At 62.0% G+C, this 19,036-nt stretch overlaps 1 protein-coding gene across 4 annotated transcripts in view; it reads left to right on the forward strand.

Moving 5' to 3' along the window:
- The window catches only part of EVI5L (ecotropic viral integration site 5 like), a 29,969-nt gene extending 11,839 nt beyond the window's left edge, over positions 1-18,130 (forward strand). For 2 of the 4 annotated variants that reach the window (XM_060007615.1, XM_060007616.1), the window contains exons 3-20: positions 1,079-1,268; positions 1,670-1,894; positions 1,980-2,054; positions 2,713-2,838; positions 4,015-4,158; positions 4,290-4,379; positions 5,527-5,624; positions 5,708-5,768; positions 8,975-9,028; positions 9,905-9,937; positions 10,944-11,084; positions 13,812-14,057; positions 15,523-15,663; positions 15,745-15,900; positions 15,987-16,133; positions 16,215-16,310; positions 16,391-16,486; positions 16,643-18,130. In XM_060007615.1, the coding sequence (XP_059863598.1) occupies positions 1,079-1,268; positions 1,670-1,894; positions 1,980-2,054; positions 2,713-2,838; positions 4,015-4,158; positions 4,290-4,379; positions 5,527-5,624; positions 5,708-5,768; positions 8,975-9,028; positions 9,905-9,937; positions 10,944-11,084; positions 13,812-14,057; positions 15,523-15,663; positions 15,745-15,900; positions 15,987-16,133; positions 16,215-16,310; positions 16,391-16,486; positions 16,643-16,921 (2,398 nt within the window). In that variant the 3' untranslated portion in view covers positions 16,922-18,130. The remainder of the gene's footprint in view (positions 1-1,078; positions 1,269-1,669; positions 1,895-1,979; positions 2,055-2,712; positions 2,839-4,014; positions 4,159-4,289; positions 4,380-5,526; positions 5,625-5,707; positions 5,769-8,974; positions 9,029-9,904; positions 9,938-10,943; positions 11,085-13,811; positions 14,058-15,522; positions 15,664-15,744; positions 15,901-15,986; positions 16,134-16,214; positions 16,311-16,390; positions 16,487-16,642) is intronic. The other 2 variants (XM_060007617.1, XM_060007618.1) reach the window with 2 other exon arrangements.
- Positions 18,131-19,036: the final 906 nt, after the last annotated feature.

Here is a 19,036-nt window from a genome sequence, read left to right on the forward strand (position 1 = left end):
ACTTCTCCTCTGGCCCACCCCCTGTTTTAAAGTGTAGGTTTTATTATTATGCCAGTATGGCGAGGCCAGCAGATCAGGAGATGACTGCCATTAAAAAGACAGTTTGGGGAATTCCCTGGTGGTCCAGTGGTTAAGACTCCATGCTTCCACTGCAGGGGGCACGGGTTCGATCCCTGGTCAGGGAACTAAGATCCCACATGGCGCGTGGCATGGCCAAAAAAAAAAAAAAACCCACAGTTTGTTACGCACAGATTCCAAGAGGAGGGGCACAACACACCATGCACCATGCAGGACCACCCGGGGAAGTACCAGGGTCAGTCAGGAGGCAGAGGGAATGAGAAAAATGTGGGCAAGAGCCTTTATTGTGGTTTCTGCCAGAAGGAATGGTGAGGCAATGTAATCAGGCTTAGGACTGGCTAGTCTGAATACCTTCAGCAAGCTGGGGGCATAGGGGCTGGGCCTATTTGTCTAGTACCCGGCCCTGGGGTGATTAGGGCAGAGGGATAGTGGCCCTGAGTGCAAGAGCCTAACAGAGGTGGGTGGTTTGTGGGTTCTGGGTTGGTTGGTTTGCATATGAAAAGTGCACTAGCAGGCAAGTCGTTAATTATCTCTAGGAATCTGCTAGGCCTGGGAGGGGCAGTCCCTCCTGCGTCAGGGAGGCCCCAGATGTCAAAGGCTCAGAAATAGGTGGTTCATGCAACCCCTTGCTAGTTGGGTGCCCCCAGCCAGCATCTCACCCTCTCTGTACCTCGTCTGTAAACAAATCTTTACAAAACCCGCCCCACAGGGTTGGTACGAGGCTAAATGAGCTACTCCCCATGCTTCTCAGCCCAGGGCCGGGCACAGAATGGGACACATGAATGGCAGCCTCTCCAGGGCTCCCGGGATCAGGACCAGGGCTCAGAGAGGTTAGGGCACTGGCGAAAGTCACTCAGCAAGTGCCGCTCAGGAAAAACAACTTAGACCCAATCCCTGGTATCCTCTGGGACCCCAGGGAGGGGGGGCCAGGCTCTTTGGGACCCAGGGGCCAGGGTGGGAAGCTCCTGCAGCCTCCACCCTCCCCCCCTGCCATACCCAGGCTCCTGGAAGCCGACTCCAAGTCCATGCGCTCCATGAATGGCTCCCGGCGGAACAGCGGCTCCTCGCTGGTGTCCAGCTCCTCAGCCTCCTCCAACCTGAGCCACCTGGAGGAGGACACATGGATCCTGTGGGGCCGGATCGCCAACGAGTGGGAGGAGTGGCGGCGCAGGAAGGAGAAGCTGCTCAAGGTGGCCCAGGCGGCGGGGCTGGCCAGGCGGCCGGGGGGTGGGGAACGTCTGCCAGGGGCCCCAGCACGAGCAAAGGGCAGGACTGGAGGTGTGTGGGCACTTTCGGGGTGCCTTGCCAGGGCCGGGGGGATGGGTGTGGAGATCAGGGCTGGCACCCCAGGCACCCTCCTGCTTCCCGCCTGTGAGTTCCGTGATGGGCTGGGGCAGCACATTCAGCCTCATGGACGCCGCGTGCCGTGCAGTGGCTCGGCCGAGCTCTGGGCCCCGGGTGAGGCGTGGGTGGACCCGATCTCAGAGGCCGGGCTGGGTGGCCATGGGGAGGCTGCTCTGGGATGGGGTCCAGCCCAGCCTCCCGATCCCACCCCCCAACCCCCCCACCCCCATTCTGACCCTGTCGCCAGGAGCTGATCCGCAAGGGCATCCCACACCATTTCCGGGCCATCGTGTGGCAGCTCCTGTGCAGCGCCACGGACATGCCAGTCAAGAACCAGTACTCGGAGCTGCTCAAGATGTCCTCACCTTGCGAGAAGCTGATCCGCAGGGACATTGCCCGCACCTACCCGGAGCACGAGTTCTTCAAGGGCCAGGACAGCCTGGGCCAGGAAGTGCTCTTCAACGTCATGAAGGTGAGGCCCCCTGGCCCCACGGAGAACCGCTGTGGTCATCAGGCCTGGCAGGACCCTGCCCTGACTCGCATGTGTTCCCTCGCAGGCCTACTCCCTGGTGGACCGGGAGGTGGGCTACTGCCAGGGCAGCGCCTTCATCGTGGGCCTGCTCCTCATGCAGGTAGGTGGCCTGGGCCCGGCCCATCCCGGCTCTGTCTGCCCCCAGGAGGTAGACAGAAGGAGAGTGTTCCCTCCATCAGGTGTCCTCCTAGGTCAGAACCTCCCTCTGTGTCCACCTGTGACCTCTGACAGTCTCCCAGCCAGGCCCCCAGGGGGTGAGCACAGAAGGCTGGCCACCTGTTCTGTCCCCTATCCCTTCCTAAGATTGGAGGGAGGGGTACGCCGTCCTACTCAGTCACCCCCCAGGGTTGGGTGGGACATTCAGGCTTAGGTCAGCCAGTGTGATGTTTATGGGGCTCGGGGTTTCCTCCAGAGAATCCAGCAGGCTTAGGAGGGGGAGAATGGAGATGGCTGGGAATGGACCAGAGGATGCCTCTACCGTGGGCTCTGGAGGTGGCCAGACCTGGGGTTCAAGTCCCAGCTCCACTGTTTCCTGCCAGGAGGCCTTGGGCAGGTGACTTCAGCCTCAGGAGGCTTCCTGTCATTGAAACAGGGTGATGATATTTACCAGAGAGGTTTGCTGTGTGGGTCCGGGCAGCCCGGCACTGTCCACGTTCAATAAAAGTAAATGGAGCAGAGACAAGCGAAGCCATAAGAAGAGCAGTGGGCGCCCCCGCCCCCCCACCCCCACTCACAGCCCCCTGCCCGCCCACCCCCAGATGCCCGAGGAGGAGGCCTTCTGTGTGTTCGTGCGGCTGATGCAGGAGTACCGCCTGCGGGAGCTCTTCAAGCCCAGCATGGCAGAGCTGGGGCTCTGCATCTACCAGTTCGAGTACATGCTACAGGTGAGTGGGCCCAGGGGCGGTCCCGCCTGCCCCCTCCTCTCCACCAGCCCACACCTACGGGTGCTAACGTCGGCCGTCCCGGCGAGTCTCTTTGACTGAAAATTCCACGCCTGAGAAATCACATCCAGACGTTCCAGCTCAGAGGGGGGCTCTACTCCCCAAGGGGCTGTAAAGCACTGCCCTGAAGTATGCTTTGAGGGACCAGGTAGGGGCCAGCCCTTTCCAGTGGGGGCTTCTCAGAGCTCGGGGCTCCCAGAGCCATTACGGCCAGGGTGGAGGGGTCAGCCTGGCTCAGACACACACACGGCGCCCTCCTGTCTGCTCCCTGGTGTGGCAGAAGGAGGGAAGGTGTCGTCTGCCTGCCTTTGCTGATTACTGGAGAACCGCAGCCGCCTTTGTTTATAAATAGCAGCCCCACAGGGCCCGCTCCTGGCTGGCAGAGAGAGCCGGTGTATGTGTGTACACACACACACACACACACACACACACACACGCACACGCACACGCACGCACGCCTGCCTGCTCTGCCACAGTGGGCAGGATGCACCCAGTAGTGAAAGCCCCCTTCCTCAGGCCCAGAGGATGGAGAGGTGCTGTCGGTCAAGGGGACCGGTAGTGCCAGCAAGCAGGTGTTCCAGGGCCACAGAGAAGGAGCAATCCCACCCCAGGCTGGGGAGCTGAGAGCTCCCGTGGTGAAGGAGCTGGCCGCCACCAAAGAGCTCCTGAGTCAGGAAGCCCAGGGCAGGCCGGGGGACAGCCCGAGGGTGTGTTCTCCCAGTGAAGGACCTCCAGGGGGTCCTACAACCTTCTCCAGCCTCAGTTCCCCCAGTTTCTGTCGCTTTCCAGCAGTCTGAAGTTCAGACCAGTCAGACAGGCATCCCTTGAGCGTTGCTGGGCGCAAAGCACAGAGCATTGTAGGAGGCGGTGGTGAGCGTCCCACAGGCAGCTGGGCCTCCTGCCATCCCTGTCCATGTCCCCACCTAGTGCTACTCAGAGCTCTGGGGTACTGCCGCCCCACCCAGAGACAGTGCGGGGTGCTGCCCAGGGCAGGTCAAGGAAGGCTCCCTGGAGGTGCAGGCACTGAGGCCTAGCACTTCCGGGTGGAGGGAGCCTGTGGTGCCGACAGCTGTGCCCAACACCCTCCTCATGGCGCCTGGCCTCCTCCCCCCACCCCAGGAGCAGCTCCCGGACCTGAACACCCACTTCCGCTCCCAGAGCTTCCACACGTCCATGTATGCCTCCTCCTGGTTCCTCACGCTCTTCCTGACCACCTTCCCACTGCCCGTTGCCACGCGTGTCTTTGACATCTTCATGTACGAGGTGAGGACCACATGCCCCTTCCTCTCCTGGCCACTCTGGATGGAGTGGAAACGATTGCAGGGCTCAGGGAGGGGTCGGAGGGCTCCCAGGAGAGCATGACCAGAGATGCACTACCCCCGCCTCCTTCGCAGGGCCTGGAGATCGTGTTCCGGGTGGGCCTTGCCCTGCTGCAGGTGAACCAGATGGAGCTGATGCAGCTGGACATGGAGGGGATGTCCCAGGTGGGCCAGGAGGGCCAGGGCGGGCAGGCTTGCCCCCCAGCAGGGGCACCTGGGCAGGTGGAGCCCTTCTGAGAGATGGGGAGGCCCTGGACTTCCCGAGCACCCTGATCCTTTCCCATCACCTCTGCGCCCCCCCAGGTCTCCATGGAGGACCGGGGTGGGGGGGTGCCTGAGGAGACCCAGGCTCTGCCAGACACATCCCAGGGCCAGCAGCCTGGCAGCAGGGAGAGAGGAAGGCCCAGGCCGAGCCCTGGGAGTCCCTCCGCTTCACCTGCCCCCAGCTCTGTGTCCCCAGAGCCTAACATGGCAAATAGTAATACTGGCCAAACCAGGAGGCCTTGGGTGTGGTTTTGGCCCCAGCAACCAGGCCGGGCGAGGGCACAGGAGGGAGTGAGGGGTCTGGGGCAGACTCTCGCCCTGCCTCACCACAGCCTACCCCAGCTGCCCTGCCTGCTGAGAAGAGGCCGGCCTGCATCTCACCGCCATGTCCGCATCATGCAGGCCCCCGCCCCCTCCCAGCGTCCTCCAGCTGGTGCTTCAGGGAAGAATGCACAAAGGCCACAGTTGTGTCCACGAACACGGGCATCCATTGTCCGCAGCTGCCAGAGGGGCCAGCTGGGCTAGGGCGCGGGAGCCAGCCTGGCCCCGAACTTCAGCAAGCTGTGTCCACCCGGCAGCTTGCACTTAACTCTTTGCGGAGGTTCCCGGGGCCCCAGGCGAGCAGGCAGACCACTGACGGGTCCTCCCTCTGGCTTCCTCCACACCACCCCAATCCTTCAGCCTCTTCCGTCTCCTCTCACTGCCCCTGGGGCAGCGGCATGTCTCCCCCTTCCTCCGTGAAGGTCCTCTGTGCTCGGACCCCACCCACACCCACACCTGGCCTTCGCCCTCAGGAGCTCCCGAAGCCGCTTTCCCTGCACACAGAGGTCCTGGCTGCAGGCAGCTCCTTCTCATGATTCCTGCTTCTCACACTCACTCACTCAACCCACACAACAGGCCAGGTGATGGCGAGGGCCCAGGCCGACCGGCTCTGGCCGTCCCTCCTGGTGTACCCAGGCCCTCCTCCAGGGGAGCAGGGTGCCGCAGGGGCTCAGGTGGCCCCAGGTGGTCAGGGCCCGTGTGTCCGTGACCGCCCGTGTCCCCACAGTACTTCCAGAGGGTAATCCCCCATCAGTTCGACAGCTGCCCAGACAAGCTGATCCTCAAGGCTTACCAGGTCAAGTACAACCCCAAGAAGATGAAGAGGTCAGTACCGGGAGGCCAGGGTGCTGGCAGAAGCGGGGTCCCCGAGGGTGGGACAGTGAGCATGTCGGCCCTCTCCTCTGCAGGCTGGAGAAGGAGTACGCAGCCATGAAAAGCAAGGAGATGGAGGAGCAGATCGAGATCAAAGTGAGTCCCTGGTTGGCCTGGGCAGTGTTGGCGGGAAAGGGGGGGATGGTGGTGGTGGTGGTGGATATGCCCTTGGGAGCCCCCTCGATGGCCGCTAGAGGGCAGCCCACCCAGCGCGGGCCACACAGCAGGGGGTCCTTAGGCTGTGAGAGGTGGTCCCTCGGCCTGCCTGTCCTTTCACTCACCACCAGGCCGGCATGGGAGCAAGGCCCGCACCCCCCCACCAGCAATGGGGACACGGTGGTGAACAGGGCCACTGAGATTCAACCTCCAGCCCTTTCCCCTCCCGGTGGTCTCAGGCTGGGACTGAAAGGTCCAACCCTCTCATCACAGGACTGGGTCCCCTGGCAAGCAGCACCATCCTTAGGGCGGGTGGGGGTGGGGCTTTCCAAAAGTCGTCTCATTAACATAACAAAGACACCTTTATTCCTCTCCTCACTTAGGAAATTCCCAGGGTTTTAGGAGCCTGTGCCAGGACCAGGGACAAAGACCAAGTATATATTCCTTGTAAATCACAATATCGTAGAGGGTTTTCTGGGTGTGCAGAGCCTCTGAACCCAGACGTCCCTCCATCTCTCCTTCCCTCTGCTGTCATCCCGCCAGACGTGATTTTGGTTATTCCCTCAAGAGGCGTTTAGTGAGAACTGTGTGTCAGAGTCACAGCAGGACTGAGGGCCCCCAGTCCAGTGGAGGTGGGGGACAGACACAAACACAAACACCAGCACAGCCTGGCTCTGTCCTCTTCAGGGGCAGAGTCCCACAGTGGCTGGGACTGGAGTTCCACAGACCAGAGTTCAAATCCCAGCTCTCCTACAGAGCAGCTGTGTGACCTGCAAGGAAGGTGAATTCACCTCTCTGAGCCTAAGTGTTCCCTTCTGCAAAATAGGGATGACGCTCTCCTGTTCAAATAATTATTATTATTAACCACCACCATCATCGTCATCCCTACCTCCTCTAGAAAGGCAGAGACAGAACCTAGGTTAGAATCCAGGTCACCTGCCACCCATACCTGAGTGGCGAAAGAGGGCATCATTGTCCTGGCCCCGTTTGTAAGTTTTTGAGAAATAGTCTTGTGTCCTGAATTTTTAAGCATCTCCCTTTCTCAGGAATGGCAGCTTTACTGATGCACCAGTCCAAACGTGTATGTGTGTTTTGCTCATGCACGGACAAGGGCCTGCTGCCATATGGTGACCATATGGCTCAGCAGTAGGGAGGGACACAGCGGATCCTTAAACCACATTCCCAGCCTGGAATATTATCACTAGAGGAGACTGCGTGCCCCAAGGGCAGGGCAGATGCCTTCTCCCCTGACCCTGCCCTGTGCCCTTTCACCTTTCGCCTGTTTAAAAATGTACCTGGGATTTGTTTTAATCAGGTATGGTGAGGTGACAGACACAGAGACAACTGCCTTCAAAAGAAGAGTTTATTACTCACAGGAGGGGGCACACTTCTGCATGCAGGGCCACATGAGGAAGCACCAGGGTGGGTCAGGAGGCAGAAGGAGAAAAGCATGGGCCAGAGCCCTTATTGTGGTTTTCACAGGAAGGGATGGGCGAGGCAGGGTAGGCAAGTTCAAGAGAGTTCAGGATTGGCTAGTTTGAATAATTTCCAGGCTCTGGGCTATAGGGGTGGTCCCTAGCTGTCCTGGAACAATTGAGAGCAGGGGAAATACTAGCTTGGTGTGCGAGAGTTAGATAAGGGAGGTGGGTGGGGGCATGGGCTCTGGATTGGCAGGTTTGCCTGTGGAAGGCAAGCTAGCAGGCAGGTTGTCTACTCTCCCTAGGAATTAGCTAGCCCTGGGAGGGGCAGTGCCTCCAGGATTAGCAAGGCCACAGGATGTCAAAACATCAAAAATACAGAAAAAAAGGGACTTCCCCGGCAGTCCAGTGGTTAAGACTCTGCGCCCCCACTGCAGGGGCCACAGGTTCAATCCCTGGTTGGGGAACTAAGATCCCGCATGCCGCATGGCAAAAAAAAGAAAAAATAAATTTAATAGTGTGATTAGTACATAGGCCCCCATAGTCCTTGTTCACTCCCTGTCTGGTTTTCCCTTGGGAGGAAGAGGAGAGAGGCGAGTTGTTGGTCGGTACATCCAGCTCTTCCAGGGATGGCTGAGCTTGTGGCATCAATGCATTGAGGCCAGAAAGGGGGCAGACATTCCAGGGGTCAGGGGTCAGGACTCTGGTTCTGGATCCCTATGAGCAACAGAGACCTGTGCCGGCAACAGCTCTGACCCCAGCGAGCCGGGAGGCTCGGGCAAGACACTGCCTGCCTCTGACTCAGTTTCCCCTCCCATGACATGAGTCAGTGCCTGCCCATCAGTCAAGTCTGCAATCCTCTCTGACCAGAGTTGCTTCCTGGGAGTGCTCTGGGTGTTTCCATCGCCTGTTTCTCCCCGGTAGAAACCAGGCAGTGTTCTGTGTGATCCACAGGGAAGCAGGACCCTCACTAATCCGCCGATCAAAACTATTTCTGTACCCACTGCTTAAGGGGTACGTAGTTAGAAACTAGGTGCAAGGCAGATGTGAACCTCCCCTGCTTCCCAAGAGGCTGTGAGGGAACCTAAAACCACAAATATGTAACCAAGACTACCAGCACAGGATGGAAGGCGGAAGCAAGGAGACCATCTCCAGAACCCCAGCCGGGGGAAACTGACCACTCTTGGGTACAGCTGGCTCTCAGTGGGTTGCGGAAATGTAGTTGTCAAACTGAAAGAAGCATGTGTTCAGCAAGACCTCTTCCCCTGGACCCAGACTCTGAGTTTGTCCTCTGAGAATTCAACCCTGGCGCTCCAAGTGAAGCAGTGAGGGAGTGGGGCCTGTCTGCGAGCAGCTTCCCCCAAAACACAGAGGCCTTTGCCCTGTGGGAGGCGTCACATTGGCCCTTGACAGGCTCAAGCGTTGGGTAGAAACAGACTCCGGAGGAGGGACCACCCCCCCCAACGCCCCCCACCCCCTGCACACACAGTGCATAGCCATCAAAGTGATCACATTATTTTTACTGAACCAGAGTTTGTTTTTAAAAATAACACCTGGTGGACCATTCCAAACGGGAATTGGCCTTGACTGGTTTCTGGAATCACTGACCCAGAGCGAGAGACACTGGCGCTGTCCTCCCGGGAGGTGGCCTAGCCCTGCAGGGACAGCTGTCTGTGTGTACAGAAGCAGGCGGCGGGCTCTGACGTGCTCTCCCCTCTCCCCGCATAGAGGCTTCGGACAGAAAACCGGCTCCTCAAGCAGCGGATTGAGACCCTGGAGAAGGTGAGGGGTGTGGCCACCAGCCTGTGGCACCGAACCCTCCCAGTCCCGAGCAGGACCCAGCAGCCAGAGGGCCAGCCAGCCTCCTGCCCCGGGCGCCGCGCCCCACCCCCCCCGAAGCCTGTGGCGTAAATCCCAGAGACCCCACCACAAGCCTCACTGAGATTTGGGCCGCTGTATAAATTTGGGACTGTGGCGAAACTTTGCTTGAGGAGGGATTGAGTTATAACCCTGCTAACTGCAAACACGGAAATCCATTTGTGCCCGGTGCCCTCCCGGGCTGCCTGGGTGCGGGCTGCTTGGACAAAAGAAAGGAGACAGGGTGGGGGAGAAGGGGGCGGCCTTGCACTGTTGAGGGGCTGCCATAGCCTTGACCCTGGCCCCCAACCTGTTTTTAAAGATGGGAGTAGAGACGGGGATCCTCTACTTCCAGCTCCCCACTCAGTCTTGCTTGACCCTCCACTGACCACACGGAGTAGGTGGAATTTGTTGCCCTTGCCCCAAAGCCTTGATTCTTGCTTTGCCTCCAAATTAAAATGCACCTACCGGGCCCAGTGCTTCCCTCCCCTGCCCCCTCCCCGGACGGCACCTCCTCACTCACGAGTGAGGCCCCCGCCTGGCGGCCCCCATGAGTGGCACCGCCCTCCCCACTCACACGCAGACCCCTCTCCAGGACGGAGCTGGCTCTGGCTTTGGTCTTCCTCTGGGTCCTCTCCTGCTGGTTCTCTGGTTCTCTGGTCTCACTCCTTTCTCCCTGCTTCTAGAGACAGTCCACTGCGTTAGTGACAAGTGGTTCTTGTCTGTCTCTCCCTCTCTCCTGTCCCCGCGCCTTCTGCTCTGCCTCTTCCCCCTGTCGCTCGGAACCCCTCCACCGGGTAGGAGAGCGCTGCTCTGGCTGATAGGCTAATCCAGGTACTGTAGCTTTTCGTCTCCCGTTCCCACTTCTTCCTGGTCCCCACACATGACCACCACACCACCTCTTCCCTGGCCGCTGCCATCCCCCGGGGGGTGACGGGGGCAGGCCTGGAGCTGCGCATGGGGGTGACTGGGGACCGCTTCTCCTGGGAGACAGAGGCTTCCCTCTGGGGGAGGGGGCGTGCGTGTGAACGCGTGGTGCGTGTGGGCGCATCTGTGAGTGTACCCACACGCACATGCACAGGCTTCCTCCCTCCAGGGGACACAGGTGGGGACCCAGGAGGGCTCGGGGACCCTGAGGCTGCATCAGCAACAGGCCCTGGTGTGTGCACGGCTGAGCCTCCCCAATACACACACACACACACACACACACACACACACACACACACACCTTCCGGCCCCTCACGCTCTTCTCTGCTCCCACCTGCAAGGCCTGCCATCTTCTTTCACTCACCTGCTTCTGCTGCTGCCTCATCTTGAATGGCTTTATCTGGAAGCTTCTGCCCACTACCTAGTGGCTCTGAGCCTGGAACGGGGGGCCTAAATTGGGTGGGCTGAAGGGATGAGGCTGGGGGGGGCCTTGGGCAGGTGGAAGTCCCGGGCTCCAGGACTGGAGAAGGCCCCGCGAGAGCTGTATCCCACCCCCCGACCTGGCCCTAAGGAGCCAGCCTCTGGGCCCTTGGCTACCCCCACATCCTCAGCGTCACCAGCAGAGCCCAGCCTCTGCTGTGCCATGTGCCCTGGATAAGGACTTCTTTCTCCTCACCTGGGACAGAGGCTGAGAGCCAGAGCCTGGGCCCCGGGCGGCTGTGTTCCTCCAGGTTCCTCCCAGAGTGTCCTGTTCCTGCCGGTCCCCCCATCCCCAGGCCCCGTGGGGCGCCCCATCCCAGGCTCTGAGTGTGGGAGGCCTCACCCCTCTCCCTTCCGCCTCACCTCCACCCTCTCTGGGCTTCGCCTGGGGTGTGAGCAGAGGGTCACGGCCCCCTGTCCTCGCTGTGCTCAGGGGCAGGTGACACGAGCGCAGGAGGCTGAGGAGAATTACGTCATCAAGCGGGAGCTGGCAGTGGTGCGGCAGCAGTGCAGCTCAGCGGCCCAGGACCTGCAGAAGGCACAGAGCACCATCAGGCAATTGCAGGAGCAGCAGGTAGCAGGCTGGGTGGGCGGGGCCACCAGGGCCAGGCCATGCCCCATGCCCAGCTGCCTGCGGGGCTCTTGAGCAAATGGCTCCAAATCAGCCCTGCCTCAGTCCCTGGCCCGCCTGTTCCTTGCTGGGGGGCAGGGGACCCACAGCAGAGTGCAGATTCTTCCCCATCCTCAGCAGCGAACAGCCCCACACCCAGGGGTATCCCGTGTTTTCCGTTTCCCAGCCCCCAATAGGGTGTCTGGCCTTCCACACTGAGAGCAAGGCAGTCACCCTCCCCGGGCCCCAGCCTCAGCACAAGAGCCCCTGGGAACCAGCTGTCCCTGCTGGGACCCCTCCTTCCACCGATGGGGCTGTGATTCCTTGGGGGAGCCCTGGTGTCTCCCCAGGGTCTGAAGGGCTGTTGGGCTGTCATCGAACTAAACCCGGGTCTGCTCACCTGACATGTAGCAAAGCCAATCTACCAACACTGGGTTGTGGCGAAGGAAAGTAAAGCATCTATTGCAAACAAGGAGAACAGGCAGCTCATGCTCAAAAGAACCCATAAAGTCCCCAGTGGCTTTTAGGCAGGGGTTTGTAAAGATGGTGTTAGGGGAGAGGGTCCTAGGATGCATGACCAGCTCATGGACCTCCTTCTGGCTGGTTGGTGGGGAGGTAACAGGATGATGTTTCAGGAATCTCCGTCACCAGCCTTCTGGTTCCAACCAGGCGGGGCTGTGCGTGCTTGTGTTCAGCATGTAGTCACCATCCTCCACCTGGCTGGGGGTCCCAGTTCCTGCAGAACAGCTCAGAGATCCATGTCAGATGGTTATATCTGTGTCCCTTCAGGAGGACCTAGGCGTCCTGTGACCTGCTGTCCTCATTAACTGCTTGCTGCGTTCTGGAACTCAGGGAAGGCCTAGGAGACTAAAGCCTTTTTCTACAAACAAGCAATGGGGACACCAAAGGGTTTTTGTACTTGGGAAGGCCCCACAGGGTCCTGCTCGGTTTCAATCCCCCCTTTTCTTCGAAACTTGCCAATCCTGATGGGGGGAGGGGTGGCACAGAAAGGCAGTAAAGTTTTGGATGGAGAGGTTAATCCTAAGCTTGGCAGGGGAACTCAGCTTTAGGGGGACTCAGTTTCAGGGCTTCCCCGGCAGGGCCAGCCATGCAGGGCAGGACCTGGGACAAGGGAGAGGGTAACTCCTTCCAGCGCCCAGCACTTTGCCCTCGGAAGAGGGTCTGGCCTGTGCCCACCAGTCTGAGCCGGTGAGATGGGGGTGAGGGGGCAGCCCAAGTCTGTTGTGGGGTCATGAACTTCGGATGGGTAGTGGGAGGACCCATGGGCTGGAGCACTGCAGAGAGTCTGCTTCTCCCAGAGAGGGCTTTCAGAACTTTCCTCCAGCCGTACCCAGCAGGCTTCCTGCCTCATGTGGCAACCCACCAGCAGCTGCAGCCTGCAAACTCAGCATGCGTGCCCCAGCGCAGGTCCCAGAGGGGCAGGGAAGGATGCTGTAGGCTCCCTGCGATCCAGGGCTGAACCCAGCAGGGCCTGGCAGTGAGCTGGGGGCAGGGGTGTTGGGGGGGGTCCCTGATTTGGAGAAACCACAGGGTGCTCAAGAAACAGTGGGTGGAGACAGAAGGGTCATTCGCTGAGGAGGGCCCCCTCACCCAGGCCTGGAGACCTGGCCTGAGGGGTGCAAGCTGATTCTTCACTCCCAGGTCCAGGGGGGTGGAACTTCACCTTTGTTGCTCACCTGCATCCACCTCCTGCCCCACAACTTCGAGTGCTGTAGCCCCACCTGGCTCTGAAGCAGCCAGGCCAGTGGGGAAACTGAGGCTGGGCTAACCCCACCCATGGCATGATGCCCCCTCTCAGGCCAGTCAGAGAGGCATTCACCTGCCACCTCTGAGCTCTGGCCTTTAGGGCCTGATCAGAGCTGGGTGAGGCAGGGAGGCCGCTGCAGGCAGAGGGAGGGAGTGCGGGAGGTGCCAGTGCAGCCCCTGAGCACCGTCTCCAGAGGCTCCTGGAGGAGGTGCAGCCTGGCAAGAGGTTGGCATGGGGCCCGGAGCCCATCTGAGCCAAGGGAGAGCCACTGGTACCCATGGGCCTCAGAGACCCCCAGTGGTCAAGGGCAGCGAGCAGACCTGAGCAGCTAGACAGGTGGGGGAAGAGGGTGGCAGCTGCCCTGCCAGGCTCCCCGGGCAGCAAGATGCAGGCCCCGCTCTGACCCCAGGGGCTGCCCTCCCCCACTGGCCAGGTTGGTTTTGTTTTGGCCATGCCACGCGGCATGCGGGATCCTATTTCCCCAACCAGGGATCGAACCTGTGCCCCCTGCAGTGGAAGTGCGGAGTCCTAACCACAGGACCGCCAGGGAAGTCCCACGGCCAGGTCTTCTTTATTGGGCCCACCCATCACCCCTGGGACTCCTAGGGTACCTTTGAGAAGCCCCTGGGCACTGACCAAGAAAGGAGTCTCAGCAAACTCTTTCCCCATCTGCCCCATGCCACCCTCACCCTGTGGTTAGGCCACGGGCCACACACAGGAAGGGGTCCCCGGAGAACTCACCCTCCGTCCTCATCCCAGTGATCCTGGGAACCAGTCACTGGTGTCCCTTTCCATGGCATCCTGAGGCCATGGAAAGTCCCCTCTGTTTCCAGGACCCCTAGACACAGAGCATCAGGGCCCCCATGGCATCCGGCCCCTCCGGCAGATCCGGAGTTTCTCCTCACCCCCCTCTCCACCCACAGCCCGGCCCTGGAGGTGGACGGGGTGGGGCCAGGCCTGGGCCCACAGCCGGCTGGCAGGAAGGCTGCCCCCCTCTGGCCACAGCCTGGGGCCCAACGCAGCCCTCTGCCCGCCCCCAGGATAACCCGCGCCTCACCGAGGACTTTGTGGCCCACCTGGAGACAGAGCTGGAGCAGTCACGGCTGCGGGAGACCGAGACCCTGGGGGCCCTGCGGGAGATGCAGGACAAGGTTCTAGACATGGAGAAGGTGCGACTGGGCAGGTGCTGGGGGAACCCTGGGGAAGGGGAGATGACAAGAGGCCCTAGCCAAGGAGAAGGGGCCGCCAGGGGGACCAGTGGGACAGGCCCTGGAGTCAGAGCCCCCTGCCCCAGCAGCCCCCAAGGAGCTCAGGGCACCTCCCTCGGCCCCTGCCTCCTTCTCCTTGGTCTCCACACCAGGGTCAGGGCAGATGGGAAGTTGGGCCCCTCACCCTCAGACCCTCTCAAGCCCTGGAGGTACATACGTGCGTGCACGCGCGCGCGCGCGCACACACACACACACACACACACACACACACACACACACACGAGCATACAAAAAGCAACACGACTCCACAAGGGGTGCGCCCACCCTCATGTGCCAGGCACCAGGCCACCAGTGTGGTGGCCTTCATGGGCTCCCTGGGCTGTATGTGTCCCCTTCAGGCCCTGGGTTCCAAGATGGAGAGGGGGAAGGGAAGGCCAAGGCCCAGGCCCATCAGGGCTGCTCCCCTCCGTGGAGACACCACCCAGGCGGCCATCCTCTCCCACCTGCAGCCCTGCAGGGGGCACCAGGCCTCTTGGTCCTTTCCCAGCTCCTTCCACACTGGTTGTCTCAATTCCCAAGGCGCTGCCAGAAGGGAGGTGCCCCGGCCACCAGAGGGCAGCACTCACCCACTGGCAGGAGCCATGCCCCCCACCTCCAAGCTGCGCTATTTTGGGTGCCCTCCCAGGTGGGAGGCCCCAGGTGGGAGGCTCCCAGGTGGGATGGCCCCATGCTACAGCCTTGCATGGGGCCATCGGCCTCTCGGTCCCCAACTTCCCGCCTGCCCAGAGCTGGGCTTTCCACCCCCTCCCTCCACATCAGAGGGAAATGTGGGCCCAGTAGGTCTGCCACCCCCCGCCACCCCAACTCCCAGACTCAAACGAGGGTCAGGGAGAACATCATGCAGCAAGTTGGCTTTTGGTCCAAGAGCCTGGAGCACGAATCTCTCATCACTGAGCCCTTGGGAGGCCAGGATAGGGCCTAAGCCGGCCCTCAGTCCATCCCCAGGGAGACGGTGCTGAAATCCACGGTCTTCTCTGCTCCAGCTGGGCCAGGTCCCGGGTCTGGGCCCGGAGGGTGTGGATCTCAGATTCCCAGGCAGGTAGCACCCGTCCTGTCCCAGCTAGTGTTACTAGCAGTCACATGTTGTAAGGGGGTTGCCCTAGGCCAGTTGTGCCAGAGAGCAGGTGCTGTTATTACACTGATTTTACAGACCACGATGTCCAGCTGGGGCGGCAAGGGCGGGGTCTCCCCGCCTCGGGCCTGGTCCTTGTTCCCCCGGCGCATCCTGGGGTCCAGGGTGCACCCTCTCGCAGCCGGGCCGCCCAAGGCGGAGCGCAGAGGAGAGGAGAGCGGGGGCGTGGGGCCTACGGGAAGGGCCGCGTGGCCGCGCAGCTCCCCTGGGCTCTGACTGCTCCTCTCCCGGCAGAGGAACAGCTCGCTGCCCGACGAGAACAACGTGGCGCAGCTGCAGGAGGAGCTGAAGGCGCTCAAAGTGCGGGAGGGTGAGGCCGTGGCCTCGGCGCGGGAACTGAAAATGCAGCTGCAGGAGCTCTCGGACACCTGGCAGGTGAGCGAGGGCCTCGCCCGACGCGCACGAAGCGGCTTCGGGGCTCCCAGGCGGAGGACGACCGCCGACCTCTCCCCGCAGGCCCATCTGTCCCGCGGCGGCCGCTGGAAGGAGTCCCCGCGGAAGCTGGTCCTGGGCGAGCTGCAGGACGAGCTGATGAGCGTGCGGCTGCGCGAGGCCCAGGCTGTGGCCGAGGGCCGCGAGCTGCGGCAGCGCGTGGTGGAGCTCGAGACGCAGGTGGGCCGCTGCCCGCCTGGGGAGGGGACCCGGAGCCCGGGGTCGGCCCCGCGACGAGGCCGTGACCCCCGCCTGTCCGCCCCCAGGACCACATCCACCGCAACCTGCTGAACCGCGTGGAGGCGGAGCGAGCGGCGCTGCAGGAGAAGCTGCAGTACCTGGCGGCGCAGAACAAGGGGCTGCAGACGCAGCTCAGCGAGAGCCGCCGCAAGCAGGCCGAGGCCGAGTGCAAGGTGCCGCACCCCCACACACACCGTGCCCGCGCCCCCGCCCGTCCCGCAGCGCCCCTTGACCGCTTGTTCCCCCGCCCCCAGAGCAAGGAGGAGGTGATGGCCGTGCGCCTGAGGGAGGCGGACAGCATGGCGGCGGTGGCCGAGATGCGGCAGCGCATCGCTGAGCTGGAAATCCAGGTAAGCGGCGGGGCCGGGGCTGGGGCCGGGCTGCGGGGCGGGACCCCGCGCTGAAGTCCGGCGACCTGGCCCGCCCGCAGAGGGAGGAGGGCCGCATCCAGGGCCAGCTGAACCACTCGGACTCGTCGCAGTACATCCGCGAGCTCAAGGACCAGATCGAGGAGCTGAAAGCCGAGGTGAGCGCGGGAGGGGCGTAAAAGCCCCGGTGTCCTCGGCCGGTGACGGGCCGGGAGTCGGCGCCTCGGGGAGCGGGAGAGGAGGGGGCCAGGCGGCCGGACTCCGTCCGTGGGTACGTCGGTCCACGCCTCCAGCGCGCGGGTCCCCCGCCCCAGGTGCGGCTTCTGAAGGGCCCGCCGCCCTTCGAGGACCCACTGGCCTTCGACGGGCTCGGCCTGGCACGGCACCTGGATGAAGACTCGCTGCCGTCGTCGGACGAGGAGCTGCTCAGCGTGGGCGTGGGCGCGGCGCTGCAGGACGCGCTCTACCCGCTGTCCCCGCGCGACGCGCGCTTCTTCCGCCGTCTGGAGCGGCCGGCCAAGGACAGTGAAGGCAGCTCAGACAGCGATGCCGACGAGCTGGCCGCGCCCTACAGCCAGGGCCTGGACAACTAAGGCAGTGCCCCGCGTGCTCGGAGCCCGGGGCCGCCGCCTGCCCTCTCCTTGGCCGCCGCCCGCACTTAACAAACTCCAGGCCCTCGGTGGTCCCGCCCAGCCCGAGGGCCAGGACCAGCGCGGCAGGGCGCGGAGGGTAGGACCGAAGTCTGGGGATCCTGAGTCCCCTGGCAGGCCCACTCTCCCCAGCAGTGTTTACCCATCTTGGTCCGTAGCGCTCTGGGCCCAGTAACCTGGAGGGTCTGTCCCTCTTAACAGCCAGGGCAGGGGCGGACCCAGGGGTCCCAGGACTGGAGGAGCAGGAACCTCCCCCCTCCTAGCTGGCCTCCTTCTGGGACAAGGGTGGCCCGGCTGGGAAGGACCCAGGAGCTAGAGGAGGCCTGAGGAAGAAGAGGCCGCTCTAGACCTGTCGTTACAACCCCGTGCCACCCTCGGGACCCTTGGCCTCTGGGGACAGATGGCCAGGCTGGGTTTTCCTGCCTGGGGCAGGCATTGTGGCCCCTGCGACAGAAACCAAAGCCCCCCCTACTGTGTGCAGGGCCGCGCAGGGTGTGGTGGCCAGCCGGAACCAGCCAGGGCCTGGGTAGTGTCTGTCCCTGCTTCTTGGGGGCCAGAGCAGCTGTAAGGAAGTGAAGAGACCCCTCTCTCCCCAGCACACCACGTCTCCCTCTGTGACAGTCCCATCACCCCAGCCTGGCCAGTGATGAAGGGGCTCCCCGACCCAGGCTAGCCTCCTCTCCAGGGGGTCCCCAGCCTCCACTTCCGTTCCTTCTCAGTATCCCCGGCCCCACTCTCTGGCCAGAGCCAGGCCCCAGGGGAGGAGGCCTCCCAGTTGAGTTGCCTCCCAGCGCCTGCTCATGGTGGTCCCGTGGTCTCTGCTGAGTCAGAACCAAGAACGGTGCCAAAATCCAACGATGCCCCCAGACCCCTGCCCCCTGGGGCCTCTCGACCCTCAGGCTGACCCTCTCGGTGCTCCTGGAGCCTAGAGCAGCATCACAAGCAGTCTCCCCGGCACTTCCTGGGGTGGGGATCCATGCTCAGTACCCCCTTCCCGGTCGCCCACTCCTCAGTGTTACAAAGCCTGGGGACCAGGGTGGGCATCCGAGGGGCTCTCCCACGTGCCCCCCACACTGCCCCCCACCATTTTGCACACTGCCTGTTCACACTCCACATGTCGCCCAGGCGGGAAAGATGGAAAATAAAGTGTATTTACACAGTAACGGACAAGGGATGCTGAGTGGGGCAGGCCTTGGGGTAGGGGAATCACCAGCAGCCATGGGTCCCTGGCCCCTTGTCCAGTGAAGCAGCGGGGAAGGGAGCAGGCTGTCCTTGCCCTTGGGAGCCTCCCACCATCTAAGAGAACCAGAGGTGGAGGTCATAGCACGCCAGTGCGGGCGGGGGTGGGGGGGCAAAGAGGCTGTCCAGGTCGGGTGCATCATGGAAGAGGAAAGGACATTCACATGTACAGTGTGAGCATAAGTGTGGGCATCAGAAGAGATGGTTAGTATTGTAGGAACGAGTCACCAAGGACCTGGGACGTCAGGCGTAGGGACAGACCCTTAGAGCAGGGCATTTTCAGGAGGGTGTCTCTGGAGATGGGGAGGGAGGATGGGCCATGATTTCCCATCATGGGTGACTGGGTGACTCAGCTGGGGCCTCCCCTGAGAGACACAGAGGAATGAAGGGTCTTAGGGCCTCAGGAAGATTCAGTATCTGGTTTATTCAGCACCCACTTCCCAAGGCCTTCCGGGTACTCCACTGTGCCTGGTTCTGAGGGGTCCCAAGTGTAGTGGAGCAGACAGACATTGGGGTGGGGGCGGGGACTTAGCCTGCACAGTAGTGTGGCAAGTGCCTAGACGAATGTGTAAGGAGATCAGGGAAGGCTTCCTGGAGTGGGGGGATCTGCAAGGGCATAAGCATAACGGTGAGACGTGGCAGGGACCAGCAGGAGGCACATGAGGTCTGTGAAGAAGGAACAGGAGAGAGTGGGCATGGCCAGAGCGGGAAGGGGTTTTTCTAGTCAGGAGAAAGAGTTTGCACTGTGAACTAAGGGCGCTGGGGAGCCATGGAGGGCTTAGGTGAGAGGGGCACCATCAGGTAGACTACAGTGTTGGG

The sequence above is a fragment of the Delphinus delphis genome, chromosome 3 (genome assembly GCF_949987515.2).
Source record: "Delphinus delphis chromosome 3, mDelDel1.2, whole genome shotgun sequence".
Taxonomy (NCBI): domain Eukaryota; kingdom Metazoa; phylum Chordata; class Mammalia; order Artiodactyla; family Delphinidae; genus Delphinus; species Delphinus delphis.